Source organism: Microcaecilia unicolor, chromosome 2 (assembly GCF_901765095.1).
Source record: "Microcaecilia unicolor chromosome 2, aMicUni1.1, whole genome shotgun sequence".
Classification (NCBI taxonomy): Eukaryota; Metazoa; Chordata; class Amphibia; order Gymnophiona; family Siphonopidae; genus Microcaecilia; species Microcaecilia unicolor.
In genome coordinates, this window is record NC_044032.1 from 400,477,828 (window position 1) to 400,501,714 (window position 23,887).

The following is a 23,887-nucleotide window of genomic DNA, read 5'->3' on the forward strand; positions in this document are numbered from 1 at the left end:
GAATAGGAGACATGTTTTAGTGAATGAGGTCCCTGACATATAAACACAGTCAATGTTTGTTTATTCCATGTTCTATAGCCACCAAAAGATGCCAACTTTACTGCAAGTCCAAAGAGACTGGAGACGTAGTATTCATGAAACAGCTGGCCCATGATGGAACTCGCTGCTCCTACAAAGACCCATACAGCATCTGTGTTCGAGGAGAATGTGTGGTATGTGGTAGCATCTGGTCTTGCCTTGTTTTTGTAATAATACATTAATAGCATTGACAGCTGTGGAATCCACTGTGCTGATAGCAATGAAACAAGTGTTTGGGGCTGAGGACTGGTACCTACCTTCATTAGAGAAATGTACAAAGATATGTTCATTCTTCAGGTGATACTAAACACTGTAAAAGAGTAGTCATTGGTGGGAGGAAAGGAAAAAGTAAAGGTGACCTGAAAAAATGTTTGCTTATGTTTATTCATTGACTTGATATACCACTATGCAGAACCTAATTAAAGCAGTTTACAGTATTAACAATTTAATTAAAAGCCAAGGAAAGGAATGCCATCTAATAATAGAAAATAGTTCCACACACACCCTAAAAGGGAAATAAAGGAGGGACATTTAGGCAAGTCAAGAAAAAGCAAAGCTAGGGTAGGCTATTCTCAATCTCACAGGCCCATCAGTGTAATTTCACTGGAAAAAAAATCATAATTTAAGGACCATAAGCTAATTCCAAAAAATATATTTTAAGATGGGACTTACAGTTTGGAAACATTTTGAGCCTGCAAACAGGTGGGGAAATGTGGGATACAAATGCAACTAATAATAATAATAATAATAAAGATTATACTCTGATATATTTTGGCAGATCATTCCACCATTTAGGTGCTAAAAATAGAAAAGCTGAAAATCTAGTACTATCATAATGTGCCAATCCAGGAGATGGAAGGACAAGACGATGTCCATCTAGTGAGCGAAGTGAAAGTTTTCAGCTTCTAGTGTATTCACGGATAGAAACAGGTAATTCATTTCAATTAACAGCTGCCTGGAAGGAAAAACATGTTGCTAAGCTGACGTTTAAACCGTATATGGTTTAAACAAATTATTGAGAAATGAGAAAGTCAAAAGAATAATGGTAGAAAATTTGGGGAGCAGGGATTGAAGATCATTTACAGAAATAGCTTCAAACATATCCTATAATTGATTATCAGCAATACCTTTATCTAAACTTATATCAGGTACTAGAGAATGAGGGTTTATTATCTGTATCTGACTTTTTATTATAAGGTCATCACGAATCTGCTGAACTTTTGTAAAAAAAAGTCAGCCAATTCCTGAGCTTTAGGTTGTACACTAATCTGTATGTCAACATCAAGGGAAGAGAGAAGATTACAGTTTTTTAGGGTCACCTGGATGAGTGCCTACAACTTTTATATAATATGCCTTTTTTGCTTCTGCAATATAAAATTTGTAAGACCTTAAAGCCTCCTTCCATTTAAATTTAGAAGAAAGATCATAGTTCTTCCTCCAAGTCCTTCCCAGATGCCTACAGATCTGCTTTAAATTTTTTTAAAGAGTCTGTGAACCAGGGACTAGACTTAAATGTGATATTATAAATTCTTGGATAAGAGTGTGCATAGCCGAAAAACGTAGAAAAACCCGAAGAGCAGAAAGACAGCATAGTGAAAGAAAACCCAACTGTAAAGCACGATAAATGTGTGACTCAAATACTGTATATGAAATGAATCAAATATGACCCCCAAATGTCTAATAGATTGGACAGGCTTTATATCCATGCCAAACAAATGAGGAAGCAAAGTTGGAAGACAAAGATAACCTGGGAACCAACAAGAAGGTTTTTTTTCCTGGATTAAATACTACTTATGAGCCTGCAGCCACTGAGCTAATTCTGATAAGTACTTCTGCAAGGGTGTAATATCCAATGTAAGAGATGAAGCTGGATGAAGAAGGAGAATGTCGCCTGCATAATAAAAAGTCTTGATATTGTGGTCTAGATCTAATGTGGCAAATGGACTAAAAAAAATATTGAAGAGTAAAGGCAATAACACTGAACCTTGTGGAACACTGCAAGTAAATTGATGAGAAATGAAGTGTGTAGAAGTAAGAAATGAAAAGGGATGATTGGTCAGATAAGAGGCAAACCAATTCAATACTGAACCCCCTAACCAAATATCTGAGAGTCTAGAGAGAAGAATGATCAACAAGATCATTTATAGGAAGCTAGACGTTTAAACCCTCAACAACCTAGATGGTCATTGTTTTTTGCACGATTCAACTTTTGCTTGACCTTTCATCCTGCGGAGAAAAGTCTCCAAACTGATGCCCCATCCAGGTCTTTTGAGTCACTGGAACAACAAGACGAACCTCAATTTATGATAGATCCAGCCAAGATTGTGGCAACTGCTACTAGCCCATCCCTCCAGGACTGACATTGGTGCCCCTCCACAGGCGACATAAGGTTCTCCACTGGACCCACTCTTCTCGACTAGCAGTACGTCCTGGAATCCGGAAGACCCTCAGCTTGTCTTTACGCGAGGGTGGGACAGTGAGAGGGAATGGAACGCTGGAGGCGAGCTGACGTCACCAAAATGTTATGAACCCAGCCAGCCAGCCAGCCATGGAACGTTGACAGTACAAATTATTATATCAGAATATGGGTTTATGTGCATTAAAAAAAATTCTCCCATCCTATCCATAACAGGAGGAAATGCCTAAACCACTAATATAGAAATAATGTCAAGCTAGCTAGAACCACCTTGGGTGAATCACATCATAAAGCCTGTTAATATATCCTAATAAATAAAAATAAACCAATAAGTAAATAGAACATGAGATTTGTTATAGCCTTATGTGCACTCACCCCTGGATTCTATAGAGGTGGCCAAAATCTGGTCACCCAATTTTGGGTTCAGATACCAGATGCATGTGGAAACTAATTAGTGCTAACAAACAATTATTGTACTTAATTGGCACTAATTAGGACTTGTGTGCTATTCTATAATGCTGGATGCCTCAATCTCATAGCGTGCAACTCACAAAAAGGTGTGGTCATGGGAGGAGCATGGGTGGGTCAGGAGCATTCCCAGAAATTAGCCGTGATGTTAGTGAATGCTTGGATTTCCGTGCCCAACTGCCATCAGTATTGTCAGTATTTACACCAATTTTTGGCAGGCATAAGTCCTCACGCCCAAAGTTAGGTGCAGGAATCCGCATTAAGGGGGAAATTCTATATATGGCGCCTTAAAAATTGGCGCCATAAAACCACGTGGTTAGTGTGATTCCTTAAATTACACCTAAAGTTAGGCATAGTTTATAGAATATGCTCACATGCCGTTCTTGCACATAAAATTTAGGTGCACCCATTTAGGCCACCTAAAACCAGGTCTAAATACCTGCTCCTAAGTTAGGCGCAGATTGGGTGTATTCTATAATAGTAACATAGTAGATGACGGCAGAAAAAGACCTGCACGGTCCATTCAGTCTGCCCAACAAGATAACTCATATTTGCTGCTTTTTGTGTATACCCTACTTTGATTTGTACCTGTGCTCTTCAGGGCACAGACCGTATAAGTCTGCCCAGCACTATCCTCACCTCCCAACCACCAGCCCTGCCTCCCAACCACCGGCTCTGGCACAGACCGTACAAGTCTGTCCAGCTCTATCCCTGCCTCCCAACCACCAGTCCCGCTTTCCACCACCGGCTCTGGCACAGACCGTATAAGTCTGCCCAGCACTATCCCCGCCTCCCAACCACCAGCCCCGCCTCCTGATCTTGACTAATAGTGCGCATAGTTTTTTGAAACGCCCACAACCTGCCTATTCCACGCCCATGACCATGCCCCCTTTTCAGTTGCACGCATTAGAATTTACATACATTGCGATGTAGAATACACCTAGAAAGTTGTGCATGTAAATTCTAATTAAAACCAATTAGTGGCGCTAATTGGCTAAGTACCATTATTGGCACTGATTGGATTGTTAATCAAGTTGTACACACAATTTGGCCATGGAGACAAATTAGTACACACCACTTAAGGCACCATATATAGAATTTGGGGATAAGTGCTATTCTATACAGGTTGCTTAGTATTAAATTACCTTTACAGAATTGGCGCTTAGCGCAGATTTTAACAGCATCTAACTTTGGGGACCATCTACTGAATCAGGCCCTTGGTACACTAAAACTACAGAATAAACCTATGTGCACAAGTTCCTTGTATCACTTAATGCTAGTCAGATCTTGCTATTAATTTGAACCACTAATGTAATAGTTAAGCTTGAATGGATGTCCTTCCATGTTTTTCCAGAAAGTGGGATGCGACAAAGAGATTGGTTCTAATAAAGTGGAAGACAAATGTGGTGTCTGTGGAGGAGATAACTCTCACTGTCGAACTGTAAAAGGAACATTTACCAGGAGCCCTAAGAAGCCTGGTAGGGTCATTGTTTTGTTTTTGCACTCAAATGTGTTGCTTTCACTTTTAGCTATGATGCTCAGAATTATGGGAAGGATATGCACTGAAGGGGAAGTTTTTAAAAATTGCATTTTGGGACAGTGTCTGCAGATACTGTAACTCAGGGTCTTTGGACCAATTTCACCCTGAAACTTGTTCATGAGCATAAAGAACCCATGAACATTTGCACTTTTTATGTAGGTATTTTTTCACAAAAAATACTTCAGGTAGATTTAAAAATGAAGTCTATATGTGTGCATCTTTCATCCCCCAACCTAAGCACACCTGCAGAAAAACCTACCTACGCCTCTGCCCCTGGCTTGTGGTTATATAACCCCTGATGCAGCCTTTTTGGCGAAACATGGTCACATTGGGTCTATTTTAGTGAAGATTTTCCTGGACTCCTGATCTCCACTAACTGTCAATGCAGTACTGCACTAAATTGTAGCACACGTTAAAAGCTGTGTTGTAACTCCAAACGCAGCAAAATAATTAGGATCTTTATTGAGGAAATAACACAGGAATAGGAAAGATAGGTCTAAATAAGGATTTTGTTAATTTTGTATACTTAAGAAATAAAAATGTTAAATTTAAAAAGATTTGCAAGTTAACTTGCACGTGGAATTGATCTGGTGATGATTGAAATATTATTTTCTTCTTCACCCACATTAACAATGTAATGGCTTATTGCATCTGTTAACTTTTAATAGTGAACTGCAATTATCTAGTCCACCAAGAACCAATTACTGGTGATCAAGAAAAGATTTAATACCAAGAGTTAATATATCATTAGAAGGTCATTCATGTAAAATGACATATTGAGGCCCTTTTACGAAGCCGCACTGAAGAGTGGCCGGTGCTGTTTGTAACCTGTGGGTTTACCATGCACTGCGGCCACTTTCAGCACAGTGGAAAAAAGGCTGCATTTGTATATGTCCCTGTAATGGCCATATGCTAATTTACCAATTAGCACATGGCCATTACTGCAGAAGCCCTTACCGCCACCTGTTTAGAAGTCGGTAAGGGCTCCCATGTGACTCCCACGCTAATTGGGCTGTTCACGGCAATGTACTCGTGCTACCTGAATAGTTCAGGGCATGCCTATTCTCCACCTATAGTCACGCCTCCCGTGCCAAAAAATAACTACTGTTTTGTAGCACTGGAGTAGCGCGCTACTTGGCACACTACTTGGCACACTACTTGGCACACTACTTGGCACACAATCACGGGAGGATTGTGAAAAATTACAAGAGGACCTTACGAGACTGGGAGACTGGGCGTCTAAATGGCAGATGACGTTTAATGTGAGCAAGTGCAAAGTGATGCATGTGAGAAAGAGGAACCTGAATTATAGCTACATCATGCAAGGTTCCACGTTAGGAGTCACAGACCAAGAAAGGGATCTAGGTGTCATCGTTGATGATACGTTGAAACCTTCTGCTCAGTGTGCTGCTGCGGCTAAGAAAGCAAATAGAATGTTAGGTATTATTAGGAAAGGAAAGGAAAACAAAAATGAGGATGTTATAATGCCTTTGTATAGCTCCATGGTGCAACCGCACCTCGAATATTGCGTTCAATTCTGGTCACCACATCTCAAAAAAGATATAGTGGAATTAGAAAAGGTGCAGAGAAGGGCGACGAAAATGATAAAGGGGATGGGACGACTTCCCTATGAGAAAAGGCTAAAGCAGCTAGGGCTCTTCAGCTTGGAGAAAAGACGGCTGAGGGGAGATATGATCGAGGTCTATAAAATAATGAGTGGAGTGGAACGGGTAGAGTGAAGTGTCTGTTTACGCTTTCCAAAAATACTAGGACTAGGGGGCATGCGATGAAGCTACAATGTAGTAAATTTAAAACAAATTGGAGAAAAAGTTTCTTCACTCAACATGTAATTAAACTCTGGAATTCGTTGCCAGTGAATGTGGTAAAGGCGGTTAGCTTAGCGGAGTTTAAAAAAGGTTTGGATGGCTTCCTAAAGAAAAAGTCCATAGACCATTATTAAGTGGACTTGGGGAAAATCCACTATTTCTGGGATAAGCAGTATAGAATGTTTTGTACTTTTTTGGGATCTTGCCAGGTATTTGTGACCTGGATTGGCCACTGTTGGAAACAGGATGCTGGGCTTGATGGACCTTTGGTCTTTCCCAGTATGGCAATACTTATGTACTTATGTACTTATGTACCGTGGGATGCCTCAGTGAGTCCCATGGCAGTTCTTTTTGGTGGTAGGTACATGGTAGTGCATACTGCAGCTTAGTAAAAGGGTCCCATTATTTCTTATCTCAGTTTTACAGTTCATTTTGAAGTTTTTTTCACTTTAGCACTATATATAGATTTTCTTCCTCAGGCAAGGGATTGTCTATAAATTCCATTTAGATAGATAATTATCTGTAATAATATTGTATTGAATATTGTATGCTAGACTTTTAATTAATTATACCAGCTGGCTTTTCTGAAGCAGTACACCGATAAGAGAGAAGAGAAATGAGAAGCAGCAAAATGAATGCATGTGTAAGTCAGTAAGAGGAGTTTGAACTGTATATGGAAATGGATAGGGAGTCAACAAAGTGACTAAAGTGGGTTATGATATGTTGTGGTTTTTCACAAACAAATTGTTTCTGCCTCCAAAAAAAAGACATGATTATAAAAAGCATAGATTCTGTTGGGATATGCAGAATATTAAATAAATTTTAAATGTAAAATGTAAAATATGTCAATAAATATCATGCATATTCACCTGGATATCCTGAAAACCTGATTGGCTGTGGGGTCCCCGGGATAGGTTTGGGAAGTCTTATAATAATAGCCTTATATTTGCACTCCTGACTTGCATTGCCCACGGCATTCTAGTGTTTGTAATTCCTGAAGCCACTGTGGCTTATGCACATTCTTTTGTACATACATGAATCATAATTAAAGAAAAAAAATCACATGGAACTAAATCCATACTTGTATCTGTTTGTGGCCTTTAATGATGCACTTTATTTCTACACTGTCCTGTAGAGTTAAGTCCTTCAGCAAAGAAATAGTTCAGGAGGTTGTGCTAATATTCTAGGTTATGATATCTTTAGTCCCTGAGTGGTTAAAATGTATGTACAAAATGACTGAAAGTACTAGAGAAGTGCTGAATCTTTGCGAAACTACCAATAACCTGAACCTGATGGTTGCAGCAAACTCTCAATCCTACAAATCTGAGCTTGTTTTTCATTGGTAACCATCTATTGCTTTGCAGTAATGTTTAAGTTGGTGCTCTGATCATCAAATAGATTAATCCACCTCTTCCAACAGGAAAGCATGTAAGCAAGCGGTGCCAAAAAGAATTCAAGTTGCTGGAAAATGAAATATGCAAGTATCTGACTTAAAATCATCTACACGATTCTCCAAACCTTAGTCCTGGTTTCATTGACTATTAACATTTTATGAGCCAGTTTTAAAATTTGTTTTTATCTTCAACAAATACATGCAAGACAATTTAGTATAGTAAATAGTGTACTACAGTGATAATATGCCTGTGACCGAAATCATAGTCAATGAAACTGTAAGACTTGGTCCCACCTCTCTCCCCCAAAAGAAAACTAACCAAAGCCATTTTATTTAAGGGAAGGCCAGAGGAGCATTCACCTTGCCAAAAGGAGCTCGAAATATTTCTCTTTCTGAAACAAGGAAGTCTAAAAATGTCCTGGGTAAGTCATCTTGCTTTGCAGAAAGTTGGGCATCCACCAAGATCGTACGACACCAGCATATTGGCAACAACTCACTTCTTCTGCTAGCTGCCTACAGCATTGCAACAAAACAAGCAAACTGTTCATGTTTCATGTGCTGGTCTATTCACTAAGGGGCCTCCACTTACTGGTATATCATGGTGACAAAAAGATAGTAATCCAGATAACAGAAAAAATATGTGTTCCATTCTCCTAACCTGTGGTAAAGTACATATAACAAGCAACTAACAGAGTAATGAGACTTTAGCTAATAATCCTATATTTAGCATACTCTTGATGGGATGTAGCAATTTTGTATATTTGAAAATTAAAGATCAAGCCTGGACCATTATTTGAACTGTCTGCAGCTTCATGATTGCCAGGGAGAGTTTAAAGACACATAGGGGTGGATTCTATATATGGTGCCTCAACAATCCGCACAGAAAACATTTCCACCTAAGCGTATTCTATAGTCTGCACCTAGATTTACTACTACTACTACTACTTTTACTACTACTACTACTACTACTTAACATTTCTAGAGCGCTACTAGGGTTACGCAGCGCTGTACAATTTAACAAAGAGAGACAGTCCCTTCTCAAAGAGCTTACAATCTAATAGACAAGTGAACGATCGGTCCGATAGGGGCAGTCAAATTGGGGCAGTCTGGATTCACTGAACGGTAAGGGTTAGGTGCCGAACGCAGCATTGAAGAGGTGGGCTTTAAGCAAAGACTTGAAGATGGGCAGGGAGGGGGCTTGGCGTAAGGGCTCAGGAAGGTTGTTCCAAGCATAGGTGGGGTATAAAGAATACGCTTAGGCGGCAATTGTAAAGCCTAAATCTACGTGCCTCCATTTACACCAGTGAAAGCATAGTGTAAATCCTGGTGCGTAGATTTAGGCGCAGAGGGCCATATTCCGTAACTACATGTGTAAATTTCAGAATGCCCACGAAATGCCCATTTTCCCTCCCATAACTACGCCCCTTTTTGTCTGCACTCATTAGAAGTTAGGGGCAATGCATTATAGAATACATTTAGCAAGTTCTGTGCGTAAATTCTAATTATTGCCAATTAGTTCTCATTATTGCTTGTTAAGTGCCGTTATCAACGCTAATTAGCTTGTTAAGCCAATTAAGTTATGCAAACTGTTATAGAATCCACTTGGATTCTGGCACGGATCTCTAGGTGCATTAGAATCCAGGGGATAGAGACCTAAGAGGGGAAGTTCAATGTGGGCTACTGTTAAAACAGATTAATATATAGTAAGTCATGCTATTTTAGCACAGGGTCCCATTGTATTCAATGAGACCCTGTGCTAAAATAGCACAACTTGCAGTAAAATAACCTGACAATGATAGCCCACATTGATAACTTCCCCCCTAACCCCTAGATTCCATAAACGGCAACTAAAGTTGTGCACACAATTCACAATGCATAGCCGATTTGTGCATGTAACAATGCTTAACAAGTCAATCAGCACCAATAATTGGCTGTTAACCATTAATTGGTCTTAATTAGGATTTACGCACAGATCATATTCTGTACTGATCCGTGCGTAAATCTTAACGTGCATAAGTTTTGGGGGACGTGGCTTGGGGGTGTTCTAAAATTTTACACACATAAATACAGAATTCGGCCAAACCGCGCCTAAATTAGGCACCGGCTTTTACACCTGCTTTGGGAAGGCATAATTGTCAGTGCCTAAATTTAAGCACAGTTCTTGCCGTATGCACTATTCTATAAAGGACATATACCCTTTATAGAATAGCGCTCAGCACGTAAAATATGTGGCACCGATTTTTAAGAGCCACTTATAGAATTTACTCCTAAGTGTCTTTACAAAATAGGTTAAAAATGGGCATCTTCATCTCAACTTAAGCATCACAAAATACCCTAAAAGGCAGTTGCTTGTTAACGATAATGGCAGTTATCAAATTGGTACCCCTTTTCTTTTAGAAATTTGGAAATACCGAGCATTCTTTCAACTAAGCCCTAATTATTCAATTGCTCAAACGTTTTTGCTTCTCTAATTTGCCTTAATTACAAAACTTCAAAGTAACCCGTGGGGGAATTCCCAACATTTTGGAAGGCGTGGCTAAATGCATTCCAAATTTTATACTGCAGTTAATGTGTGGTAATGACCACTGTATAAACTGCAAGGTGCACCTTCCTTCCCATTACATGCCCCAAAATGCTTTTTTCCATGTTAGCTGTTTCGTGCGGTAATTATCACATGCTAACAGTTCATGTGTTGCATTAACTGTTAATGCATTGCTGGACTAACTGTTCATGTGTAGTACTTTCCATATTAAACAGCTAATGCATCTTAGCAAATAAAGGCCTCAGGGAGGAATGCCCCTTAATTCTTTTGCTGTAGGTAAAGGAGATTGGATATCTTGAAAGTCAATACTTTACAGTGCCACACAAAAGAAATGTGTAAGTGTTTGCTTGGATTGTTGAATTAACCAGGTTTGTAAGAAGACTAATATTTTTTGTTTTCTCTACAGAAGCCATACAAGCCATCCTGAATGTACTTGTTACAAACCTTATTTTGCTTCCGATATTGCTTGAGGATGATGGATGCCCCCTTCTGCAAGTTGGGTCTCTGTAATATAGGCCTCTACTAACAACAGCTATTTTTTTTGTTTTGTTTTCCTCTTTGCATTCTTCAATGATAACTACACATGCAAAGGCTACCTTAAGATGTTTGATATACCTCCGGGGGCCAGACATGTGTTTATCCAAGAAGACGAGGTTTCTCCTCATATTCTTGGTAAGTTTTCTGTCCTGAGGTTCGACCTCATGCTTGAATGTTAACTTGAACCATGTTGTGCAATTCGGTGAGCCTTCCTATAAAAAAAAATAACAGCATTAACATACAGTATATTATAGGGTTGTAAATTTTTTAAAGTTTGCAGCTGGTCTCTGCTCATTGTTCATAAACCAGTCTAAATTTTACAACCTCTTGATTTACTGTTATATTATAGCAGATTTTAAAATAATCAACAACTGATTATTCTAAGCATATTTATTATTTACTAATCTGAAGCTAAAAGCATGCTATTTTGGAACTGCGCTAAAATTAATCTAGACATAGAAGAAACTTGGCTTCTTTCTGAATTTTCTTTGTACTGTGTACTACCTGCTAGAATAGATCTCATCCATAATTCCTCTGTCTTCTACTACTGCTGTCTAGTGAATGGCAACATCTTATGACATATAATTGTTCATAGAAACTTGATGCATCAGCATATATATATAAACAAATGTACATTTTAAGGGCAATTCCATAACAGGGCACCCCTTCATTTATGCACTAATTAAACACTTCAATTTACAGAATACTGTACTATGCATCAGTATACTCTCTCACACAAAAGTAACAGCAGTACAACTAAGTGCTATTCTACGATGGTGCATGTAAGTGGTATAGCACACAAATGCAAGGGAAGGAGTACACATGGGTTCAGAATGGGCGGGGCTTCCACTTTTGCAGTTAACTTACAGGATAGTGTCAGTTATGCATGTCTCTGCCGCAACTCGCCACTCACCTCGAGAACATGATTACCCCTTGTCACCTTTTCTACAAAGGTCTTTTTCAAGACCATTTGGAGTGGAGTGGAGGAGGGGTGGTCATTGGTCGCCACTGGGCCACCAGGGACATTGAGGGATATGGGGGGGGGGGGGGCTAGGGAGGGCTGGATACCCACCGGATCTCCAGCCTCCTCTGAATTTGTGTCAGGGGGGGCCGGAGGGACCAGAGGTCCACTGGACCTCCAGCCTCCATTTCACCTGGCTCAGGACACGGGTAGTTGGGGTCTGGTGGTCCTATGGACCTCCATCCCCTGTGTTTGACAGGTCTGGGCTTTTGACAGCCCAGACCTCTCAAACAAGTGTGGGAGGACTGTGCCTGAGCGCATCCTCCCACACCTCTACCTCATGATCAGAGAGAATTGTGTGCTTAAATTTAAATGCAATTATCTCTGATCATAGGTGCAGTAAAGCGTTGTTCCAGTGCTATTTGAAGAGTGTTGTTTGGAACAGTGCAGGGCTTTTGATCATCTGCCCATTAAAGTTAGGCCCAGTTTATAGAATAGCACTTATGAGCAGGGGTCGCACTTAAATTTAGGCGCCGCCATTTGCACCAACAAAAACGTGGTGCAAATGCCCATGCCTAAATTTTCACAAAGAGCCCCCATATTCTATAATTACAGGTATCACTCAAAACCATGCCCCTGATCTGCCCCTGAACGCCCATGGCCCTCCCATTTCTGTTCCCCCTTTTTCAGGCTGTGCATAAAATTTTGGTGCAGTTCCCGTGCCTAAATTTACATGCATAAGTTCTAATTAAATTTAATTATTGCCAATAATTGCTTGTTAAAAAGCCTATTAGTGGCACTAATTGGCTCGTTGTGTAATTAAATCACATGCACAAATTTGATATGTGCCCAAATTTATGCATGTAATTTTTAGAGAAGTTGGGGATATGTGTGCAGCATTGAGGCAACTAATTTGAGGCACATGTTATAGATTTGCCCTGTTAGGGAGCAGTTATTTAAAATGGGCGCTAACATGCATAAATGTTTAGAATACTAGCATGTACATGTGTCTGTGTGCACATACATGATAGCATGCCAAATTTCTGCTTAAGCGCTACTATAAATAGGTGCATCTCAGTGTGTATTTGCAAGGATTATACACATGAGCAGTCTCTGGTGGGACTCACTTAATGCATACTTTATAAATTACTATAAAATACATATGTATCTTCAGCATTTTTGGTGCCTGCGGTTAAACCAGTTCTGTGGCTGGTATAAATGGTCACATCTAAATACTGCATGCATATATTACTTGTTATGCTAGTGCTACCAAGCAAGCCAGGAGATTCTGTAATGCCCCAACTTTGAGAATCTCCAATTGCACATAAAGTTAAAACTTTTCAGCATATAGTAATTTGATCTCAAAACTTTGAATCAGCTTTGTCAGGGTTGATAAATTTAAAGTAAAAAACAAAAAAAAAAGCACACACTCAAATGAAAGACCAAACCCCTGGGAATTCCTTAGGTAACAGGCCACAAATTCAAGGAATCATTTCCTAGGGATATTGATTGACATCTATTTGTTAGATAGAATGTAAATCATTATAGCATCTGTCAAGTTGCCTATTCCAGCCATGCTTGCTAGAAGAATATTATGACCTAGTATGTTGAAGGCAGAACTGAAATCCAGAAAATCAGCAACATGAGCTTCTGAAAAAGGCATGATCTAAATTCAAAAATCCCTTCCCTTTTATCAAGTTTACACATGATAAATCACCAGTCAGAGTGACTGATATCTCTGTCATATATCCAGCTGTGAACCTTGATTGATATTGTTCAAGTACATTACCAGCTTCTAAATTCTCCTGCAGCTGTAATGCAACAGCCTTCTCCAATAACTTGCTTGAGTAAGACACATTGGAAACAGGTCAAAATAAGTCTTCTGGCTCTAAATTAGGGTTTGATATAATGGACTGCAGCTAATTCCAAAGTATTGGGTACAATGCTTTCACTCAAGAGGCACCATAGCTTTGATTCCTACTCCGGCCACTACAGTTGCCCTCATTCGCCATGCTGGACAACAGTCAAGACTCAATGCTACCCTTGAGGGTTGTATTACAAAATCCAGTTCTCTATCATTTATTGTATGATTCAGATTTAAAGAGGCGCTCATTAGATCTGAATACACTCCAGAGAATTATGTGCCAAAAATTTCATAAAATATAAAATTATACACAACACATTAAGAGCCACATTTTAGAAAGGATTTGAAGAGGGGGCGTTGCATCTCCAAGTTGGAATGTGTGGTACAAGAGTTTCTGCCAAATGTAGAGCCTCTTGTAAATTAGGATTAGGGCTGCAAGTCCCAGTTCTTTCATACCTATAGGAGCAGCGATTTGACAACAAATGTAGATCTCCTCTCGTCTCCCCTCCAGCCAACACAGATAGACTTGGGAGCTGCTTTGAGAAATTGCTGTTCCCTGAGGAAACTGTCCCCTGCAGCATCAGCCCCCCACACTCACTTGGCAAGAGACCCCCTGTAACCCCCCTGACATTGACCACCTCCCCAACAGGAAACATCCCCTCCCCCAATTGGACTTCCCCTGATACACAATTTTAAGATGAGTAAAGAACTCTAGTGGCAGACCAAGAAGTGTAAAATAAACAGATGTGGGAACACTTCAGCTCAATATAAGAAAGCCTTTAGCTCTGGGATGTGAACATGCATTGCTAAGGCAGTACACAGAAGTGTAAAGATTAATTATAAAGAAGCCAAGAAGTTAATATACCTGTCTGTGCAGTAATCTCAGTGCTTTTTTGTCAAATATGGTGTGACTTTTCCTTACCCCAGTATCTGTTAATTGGAAGACATAATGCACAATTGTCATGACATTTTCTCTATAGCAATCAAGAACCAGGCCACAGGGCACTATATTCTTAATGGCAAGAGAGAGGAAGCAAAGTCTCGCTCATTCATAGATCTTGGAGTGGAATGGGAGTACGTAATAGAGGATGACATTGAAACACTTCAGACAGATGGACCCTTGCACGATGCTGTTGTAGTACTGGTAAGTTACTTCATTTGTCTGCTGTACTGTTAGGGTTACCATATGTCCGGATTTACCCGGACATGTCCTCTTTTTGAGGACATGTCCGGGCAACCAGGCGGGTTTGTCAATCTGTCCGGATTTCTGGACAAACGGGCAGGCTGGTGGGAGGGCCGTCCTATAGGACGGCCCGCCCACCAGCCTGCCCATTTGTCCAGACACCCAGCCTGCCCGTTTGTCCAGAAATCTGGACAAACGGGCAGATTGATAGCCTCCCCTCCCCTTACTTACTACTGCCCTGGTGGTCTAGTGACCTCTTCCGCCATCAGGACAGGAAAGAGCCCCCTCTTTCCTGCCCGGAGTCCTGCCCTGCATGCATCCTTCCTGTTCGTGATCTCGGCGCCAATTCAAAATGGCCGCCGAGAGTTGAAGTGACCTTGCGAGACTTCAACTCTTGGTGGCCATTTTGAATCGGCGCCGAGATCACGAACAGGAAGGATGCATGCAGGGCAGTGCTCCGGGCAGGAAAGAGGGGGCTCTTTCCTGCCTCAAAGAGGTCACTAGACCACCAGGGCAGTAGTAAGATAAGGGGAGGGGGGTGACGGGGTGTGTGTGACAGGGGGGAGGGGAAAATGTGACAGGGGGCGGAGTGAAAGGGGGCGGGGCATGTGTCCTTCTTTTTGGGGGACAAAATGTGGTAACCCTATGTACTGTAGATATGTAAACTAATATTCAAAGGTGTTATGTGCCTAAATATTGGCCTCTTTTGAAATTTCCTAGGGCTCAGTGTTTAAATTTAGGGTTCTAGTTTCACTGGATTCCTAAATTTATGATCATAACAGGTGAATACTGTGGGAGCAGAGTTAGGCTATTGGTTATTTCCTGTAGACAGGAGAATTGACTAGGCACAAGAGTAGATTATCTCTTCTGATGGCCAGACTAAAACAGGTCTCCTAGAGCTCAAATCCATGTGTAAAATTTTCGGTATATACAGACCTTCCTATGTGCAGTGGTCTCCTCAGTCCTTTGTTTAGTTCTATAGATCAGGAAAGAATGCAACACTTAAGGCTCTGTTTACTAAGGTGAGCTAGCAATTTTAGGTGCGCTAATGCTAAAGACACCCTTAGAAATATATGGGTGTCTCTAGAATTAGCGAGTGCTGATTTTTAGCGCATGCTACAAATTCTAGTGAGCCTACAGCATGGCTTAGTAAACAGGGCCCTTAGGGAGGTGGGAAGGATTGTGTGTCTGATCGATGCTCTCATATACAGAAAACACATGTTAAAGGCAAGAAACAGTGGGCCCAATATTCAGTGGTTCATATCTAGGTAGAAGTAGTTCTTACCTGGATAAGTGCTGCTCACAAGGGTCATGCCTGGATTTTCAGCAACATTATCCAGATAATGTCATTGAAAATCTTCTTTGACCACCCAGCACTATTTAGGTGTAGTGTGGCATGGTCTGGTGGTAGAGCTGGACGTTATCTGCCTACCATCGATACTCGGCATGAAATAACTAAGTGAAAAATTTAGAAGAGCAAAATAGCAGAATATCACTGATATCCAGATATCTTCTGGTGGTCAATCTATACCCAGACATAGGGCAATGCCAAATGTTCGGGTATAGATTTAAACATCACAGCCGGCGTTTAAATCCAGCACTGACCATGGTGTTAAATATTGGGGGAATGCTTTTTCTTAACAAGCAGATTTAAGTTACAAGTCACAAGTTGACTTCCAAACTCAGGGCTGCTCCTTTTATCTTTGTCCACGGCCCAGGAGCAACCGGTCATAAGAAAAAAAAAAAATCAAGAATTGCTAATGCTACAAAGATAGGTTGGCCAGCACAGCTTGATCAAATGTTGGGCAAAGCAGTATTGTGAAGTGAAGATATAAATCGAGGACCAAGTCACTGCTCTGTATCTTGTGTTGAGTAGAGATGGTCATGACCCAAAATAAAATATTGAAAAACAATTCAGTTTTTTCAGATTTTCCACATTTTTACCAGTTTTCAGGGTTTTTTTTTTCAAATTTGTTTCACACATACATTTTAATATGCACCTTGTATGTGTGATAGAACATCACACACATCAATTATACATATGAAAATTCATAGGTATACACAAGTACAATGGATTTGCACACTCTGAATTTTTTAGGCATCCAAACTATCTGAATGCACATACGAAGCCGCACTAGCAATTCCCAGTGCGGCAAATGAGAGGAAGCCCATTCAATTCCTATGGGCTTCCTCTCATTTGCCGCACAGGAATCACTAGCACGGCTTAGCAACAGAAGCCCTTATTGAAAGCACAACCCTAATGTCCAGTGAAGCAGATTTCAAGAAAGCCACAATAGCCGCATTGACTTTGATTGGGTGAGGTTTCACTGTACTGATTAGAGGGGTACCAGTTCAGAGTAGAATTGGATACAGGATGGTAGCCAGTGTACTAAAATGTATCTGGCTATTGGATTGCATATTCTCTTGGATTCTATTTATAGTGCTCAAAAGTGGGCACCAATATTTGGGCGCCAATCCAAGATGTTCACCCATCTTAATTGGCTAATGAGCCAATTTTAGATTTGGGTGCACATCTTGAAATGATCTATTCTATATCAATATGTGCCCAAATTCCAAAGTGCGTAACCCAAAAGGGGGCATGGCCATGGGAGGTCCATGGGTGGGTCAGAGGCATTCCTAAAATTTGTGTGCAGTATTATGTGTGCCCAAATTGGGCACCGGGAATTACCCCTGGTTTCATCACTACTGGTGCCTAAATTTGGACGCCGAAATGGGCACTCAGGCCCAGATGCATGAAAGACATTGGTAATTCCCGTTCCCTACCGATTCCATAGCGAATCGGTAGGGAACGGGAATGCATCAACGATAGGGAATGCAAATGAGTTACTCGTTGTAGCTCACTTGCATTCTCTAGTCCTTCGGTACCTGAGTCAGAGAATCGGGACGTACCTTTAGATTAGGCTCCTCTTCCTGGTCTCTTCAGCCAATCAAAGCGGGCTTAGCTGGCTGTTGTCAGCGAAACGCGCTCTGATTGGCTGAAGAGACCAGGAAGAGGAGCCTAATCTAAAGGGACGTCCCGATTCTCCGGCAACCAGGAAAATAGAAAAATTTCGCTGTGGAGGGGTAAGTGGCGTGGCGAAGACTCTCAAGAAGGGGGAAAAAATACACGAGCGCTGGCAGAACAAAAAACTGCAAAAAAAAAAAAAAAAGACGTCTCTCAGAAGCGCAGGGAGAGTACGTCCTTAAAGGACGCCCCTCACATGCGCTCCCTGCTTTTTTATTTTTTCTTTTTTACCTTTTTTGGGGGCCCTTTTCCTTTCCGATTCCCTCACAGGAGCCCTAACAAGAGGTCAGACATCTCGTTAGGGTTCCTATGGTAAGGGAATCGGAAAAACGGTAGTGCATCTGATTATAATGGGCTGCAACGGTACTGCAGCTCATTATAATAGCTTTTCAAACATTTGCATTCCGTTTTCGTTGCCTGCTACCGTGGCAGGGAAAATGCCCTTAGTGCATGCCCGGGGTGAACTACTTGCGTTTTAAACTGGCTGGAACCAGTTTAAAACGCAAGTTGTGGGCTCGTTAGGTTTTGTGCATCTGGGCCTCAATTCTATAATAGGCACTTGAATAGCATTGAGCATCAGTTATTTAATCAAGCCCATTCTATTGAAGTCAAAGGTGACAAATAGCTATGTAGATGTGATCAGTTTGCTTCAGGCAGTAATTAAGAGCCCTTTTGCAATCCAGAGTGTGGTTTAAGAGTCCTATGTCATTTAGGGTAAAACAGAGGAAGTATTATTTCCTTATTGACATAAAAAGGTGTCACTACATTTGGTAGAGAATTTAGGAAGAATACAAAGAACTACCTCATTGATATGGTGCATAGGTGACAGAGGGGCATTTTCAATATGACGTCGAAGTCCGACTTTAGATGTTTTCCAAAAAACGTCCAAAATCTGAACAAGAAAAAAGTTCATTTTCTAAAAAGAAAAACGCCTTTTGTTTTTGAAATTACTGTTTCCAGCAAGGTTCTGTGCTTTGGATATTTTGTTTTTTGAGCCATTAAAAAAAAAAATGTCCAAGGGAAAAACGTTGAAAATCAAGCCATTGGGATGTAGGAGGGGCCAGCATTTTTAGTAGACTGGTCTTCCAGACATACCAGGACATAAATGGGGCACCCTTGTGGACTTCAAAAACATGCTCCCAGGTACACATCTCACCATTGCTCCCTTATCTTGTCTGCTGAAACCTCCCCCCAAATCCCACTGCCCACAGCTGCACACAATAGCCCTTATGGGTGAAAGGGGCACCTATACGTGGGTACAGTGGGTTTCTGGTGAGTTTTGGAGGGCTTAAAGTTTCCACCACAAATGTGACAGGTACAGGGAGATAGGGACCAAAGTCCTCCACACCATGGTGCACTGCAGTGCACTGACCACTACACTACTCCAGGGACCTGCATCCTGCTCTAATAGACCTAGCTCTAACATCTGAGGTTGTCTTACAGGTTGCTAAATCATATTTGTATTCACATTTATGGGGGATGGAAGGGGGGGTCAGTGACCACTGGGGGAGTAATGGGGTCACCCCTGATTCCTTACAGTGGTCATCTGGTCATTTAGGGCACCCTTTTGTACCTTATCCTATATAATAATTCTCACCACCAACGTTCTAATGTGTCTGCCTGTGTCCGTGGCTCCTTCGGAGTTGCTGAGCTAGGCTCCGTAGCAAGGCTGACGTCATTCACAGCTGAGCTAGGCTCCGTAGCCAGGCTGACTTCACTCACAGCTGATTCCCAGGCAGGGGGAGGAGTAGAAAAACACGCGGAGCAAGTGGCAGGGAGCAGCGCATCAAACAATGACCATCATCTCCCCTGCCGCCCTCCAGCTACCCATGTCCAACGACCCTGCTCTCTCACCTGCCCCTCCTTCATCCACCTTCATCAACTCCTTCCTCCTTTTCTTTCTTTTCTGAAATCACTGAAGAGGAAACTGCACATTTTCTTTTCTCCTCCAAACTGACTACCTGTTCCTCTGATCCTATTCCCACCTATCTATTTAGCACTGTCTCCCCTACTGTCATCCCTTCTATCTGTTATATCTTTCACTTTCCATTGCAACTGTTCCTGATGCCTTCAAACATGCCATAGTTATACCCCTCCTCAGGAAACCTTCATTGGTCCCTACATATCCTTCCAATTATTGCCCCATCTTCCTCCTCCCTTTCCTATGCAATATATTTGAATGTGCTGTTCACCACTGTTGTCTTGACTTTCTTTCATCTCAAGCTATTCTTTATCCACTTCAATCTGACTTTTGCCCTCTTCATTCAACTGAAACAGCGCTTGCTAAAGTCTGCAATGACCTGTTCCTGGCCAGATCCAAAGGTCTCTATTCTATACTCATCCTTCTCAATCTATCTACTGCTTTTGAAACTGTTGACCTCCACCTACTCCTTGATACACTGTCGTCACTTGGATTTTGGGTGTCTGTTCTTTCCTGGTTTTCTTCTTATCTCTCGCATTGCACTTTTAGTGTATACTCTGGTGGATCCTCCTCCACTTCTATACCATTATCAGTGTACCTCAGGTCTCTATCTTGGGACCTCTTTTCTCCATCTATACTTCTTCCCTTGGTGCTGTGATCTCATCCCATGGTTTTTAGTATCACCTTTATGCTGATGACTCCCATATCTACCTCTCCACACCAGAACGTTCAGCAGGAATCCAGGCCCAAGTATCAGCCTGCCTGTCTGACATTGCTGCCTGGATATCTCATTGTCATCTGAAACTAAACATGGCCAAGACTGAGCTTCTTATCTTTCCGCCTAAATCCACCTCTCCTCTTCCCCCATTCTCTATCTCTGTGGATAACACTCTCATCTTCCCTGTCTCATCGGCTCTTAACCTTGGGGTTATCTTTGACTCCTCTCTCTCTCTGCAGGTATCAAACAGACTGCTAAAACCTGTCATTTCTTTCTCTATAATATCACCAAAATGTGTTCATCCATTGAGTAAATCTCTGATATTTGTACCCTTCTCCACTTCCAACTACGTTCTTTTTATCTTGCTGCACCATATGCCTGGAATAGACTTCCTGAGCCAGTACATCAGTCTCCATCTCTGGCCATTTTCATATCTAGGCCAAAAGCCCACCTTTTTGATGCTGCTTTTAACTCCTAACCCCTATTCACTTGTACAATACCCATGTCGGTTTTATCATTCCCGCCTTAGTAATTCTTTTATCCCTTATTTGTCCTGTTTGTCCTGATTAGATTGTAAGCTATTTCAAACAGAGATTGTCTCTTCATGTTCAAGTACAGCACTGCACATGTCTAGTAGCACTATAGAAATGATAAATAGTAGTAGTAGTAACATAACCTCAAGTCTTAGCTGGGCAAACCAAATTGACCAGCAGTTTTTCTGATTTCTGCCCCTATTTGTGCAACCTATATTTACAAATCAGTATATTGTGTTTAGCTAACTGGGCCATGAGTAAGTCTAAAGCTGTCTGTGCTCTATAATATTCCTTTGTTTTCCTATTAGACAAAGTACAAATGTGTTTCTGCCTCAATGGCTCTGAGTTCTAATATTTGCTTGTCCCGCTGCTTATACTGAGCTTTAATATAAGCTATAATATGGCCTCTCAAAACCACCTTTGCGGTTTCCCTGTGGAAGTCACACATGGGTGAGCATCACCCTCCTCTTCAGGCTTATTATTGTCCCTCCACATTTTCCATACAAACGTTTTGAAGTCATCATTCTGACAATAAATAGGGTTAAGATGCCAGGTATAATTTCCCCTCCCTATTATCTGCTGAACTGTTACTTCCATAGCATCATGGTCAGAAAGAGAGGTAGGCTCTATGGTAGCAATGGTAAGTTAGAAAAAAAGCTTCTCTGATATTAGTATGTAATGTAAACAAGTGTAGACCCATAAACAAGAGAGTAAAATGTGTAATCTTGATCTAGGGAGTGCAAAGTCTGCTAAGCGTCTATTAGCTTCAGTTGGTCCCCAAGAAAATTAACACCCTTCCCCTGATGGGTTAATGGGTTAATGGAGCTGAGCTTGCTAGGTTTAAGTCCAGTGAGGGGTTAGCTGTCATGTTGAAGTCCCCTTCCCTCCCCCACATACACACACTATATAATGATAGCCTATTGCCTAATCATCACTCCCAATTTTGAAAAATAACCATGATTGTATGTATTAGGTGAATATACATTATATAACAAAATCTGTTTACCACGTAGCTCCCCAGCCATAATAAAGTAACTTCCATTGGGGTCCCTCTAAATCTTATGTATTATCAAGCACAAACCCTTCTGCACCAAAATGGACCCTCCCCCCGTCTACTATTAAAGAATGCTATCAACACCTCTCCCACCCATGCCCTCTTCAGTTTCAAATGTTCTATGTCGGTCAAAGGGCAATATTAACATGCTTCTGTTTAAGAAAAGTGAGAATCCTGGCACACTTAATAGGCGAATGGATACCATCTACATTTAGAGATATAAAGCAAAGTTCACTCATCCCAGACTGTTGGTCCTGAACACAAGACAAAAGTTACGTTGTGCGGTAGAGTGTCAATGTCCCAGACCTTACACTGACATAATTCCCCCCCCCCCCCACCCTCCTCCCATGAGTTGGCCCACACCCTTGGTCCCTACACATCCCAGTCATTCCACTTCATACACACAACAATCCACTTCCATATTCTCACAACATTCACTTGCCCCTCCCCCTCCATAAATCCCATTTTCCCTTCTCTCTGTCCAGCCCAACTGAACTCCTCCCATCCCCTGACAGTATTTCTCCTGTCATCCAAGATTAGAGACTTTGCCCCACCCCTTCACCAGCAACAAGTGAAGAAGGATAGTTTATAACATCCTCAGGTTTGATAACGTAATATACTATCAGGGGCATTTTCGAACGAGAAGGGCGCCCATCTTCCTACACAAATCGGGAGATGGTCGTCCTTCTCTCAGGGTCGCCTAAATCGGCATAATCGAAAACCAATTTTGGGCATCCTAAACTGCTTTATGTCGCGGGGATGACCAAAGTTCATGGGGGCGTGTTGGCACCGTAGCGAAGGCGGGACTGGGGTGTGATTAAGAGATGGGCATCCTCGGCCAATAATGGAAAAAAGAAGGGCATCCCTGATGAGCACTTGGCCGACTTGGTTCATTTTTTGTTGTGACCAAGCCATGAAAAGGTGCCCGAACTGACCAGATGACCACCAGAGGGTATCAGGGATGACCTCCTCTTACTCACCCAGTGATCACCAACCCCCTCCCACCCTATAAAAAAACTTTAAAAATATTTTTTGCCAGCCTCTATGCCAGCTCCCTAACAGCAGTATGCAGGTCCCTGGAGCAGTTTTAGTGGGTGCAGTGCATTTCAGGCAGGTGGACCCAGGCCCCCCCACGTGTTACACTTGTGGTGGTAAATGTGAGCCCTCCAAAACCCACCCGAAACCCATTGTACCCACATGTAGGTGCCCTCCTTCACCCCTTAGGGCTATGGTAGTGGTGTACAGTTGTGGGGAGTGGGTTTTGGGGGGGGGGGGGTTGAGGGGCTCAGCACCCAAGGTAAGGGAGCTATGCACCTGGGAGCAATTTGTGAAGTCCACTGCAGTGCCACCTAGGGTGCCCGGTTGATGTCCTGGCATGTGAGGGGGACCAGTGCACTACGAATTCTGGCTCCTCCTACGACCAAAGGGCTTGAATTTGGTCGTTTTTGAGATGGGCGTCCTTGGTTTCCATTATGGCTGAAAACCAGGGATGACCATCTCTAAGGTCGATCATCTCAACATTTAGGTCAACCATCTCTAAGGTCAACCTAAATGTTGAGATTTGGGCGTCCCTGGCCATATTATTGAAACGAAAGATGGACGCTCGATAATACGGGATGCCTGGCCCCTTCGCAGGGACGTCCTCAGAGATGGGCGCCCTTAGAGATGGTCGTCCCTGTTCAATTATGCCCCTCCACATGAAAAGGGGGTAGAGGGGCAACACAATTCAGTCTTAGCACGCATTCCATCTCCTGCTACCCCTCATATCAGGTCTCTGCTGGCCATCCTCCCTACCCACCAGCAGATGAGTATTACCAGTAAAACAATC

At 41.8% G+C, this 23,887-nt stretch overlaps 1 protein-coding gene across 1 annotated transcript in view; it reads left to right on the forward strand.

Annotated features, from left to right (window-relative positions):
• Nucleotides 1–23,887, forward strand: part of ADAMTS3 (ADAM metallopeptidase with thrombospondin type 1 motif 3) — a 346,529-nt gene that overhangs the window by 272,873 nt on the left and 49,769 nt on the right. Inside the window, exons 14-17 of the mRNA XM_030190629.1 lie at nt 79–212; nt 4,317–4,440; nt 10,855–10,935; nt 14,606–14,769. Coding sequence (XP_030046489.1) covers nt 79–212; nt 4,317–4,440; nt 10,855–10,935; nt 14,606–14,769 — 503 coding nt within the window. The remainder of the gene's footprint in view (nt 1–78; nt 213–4,316; nt 4,441–10,854; nt 10,936–14,605; nt 14,770–23,887) is intronic.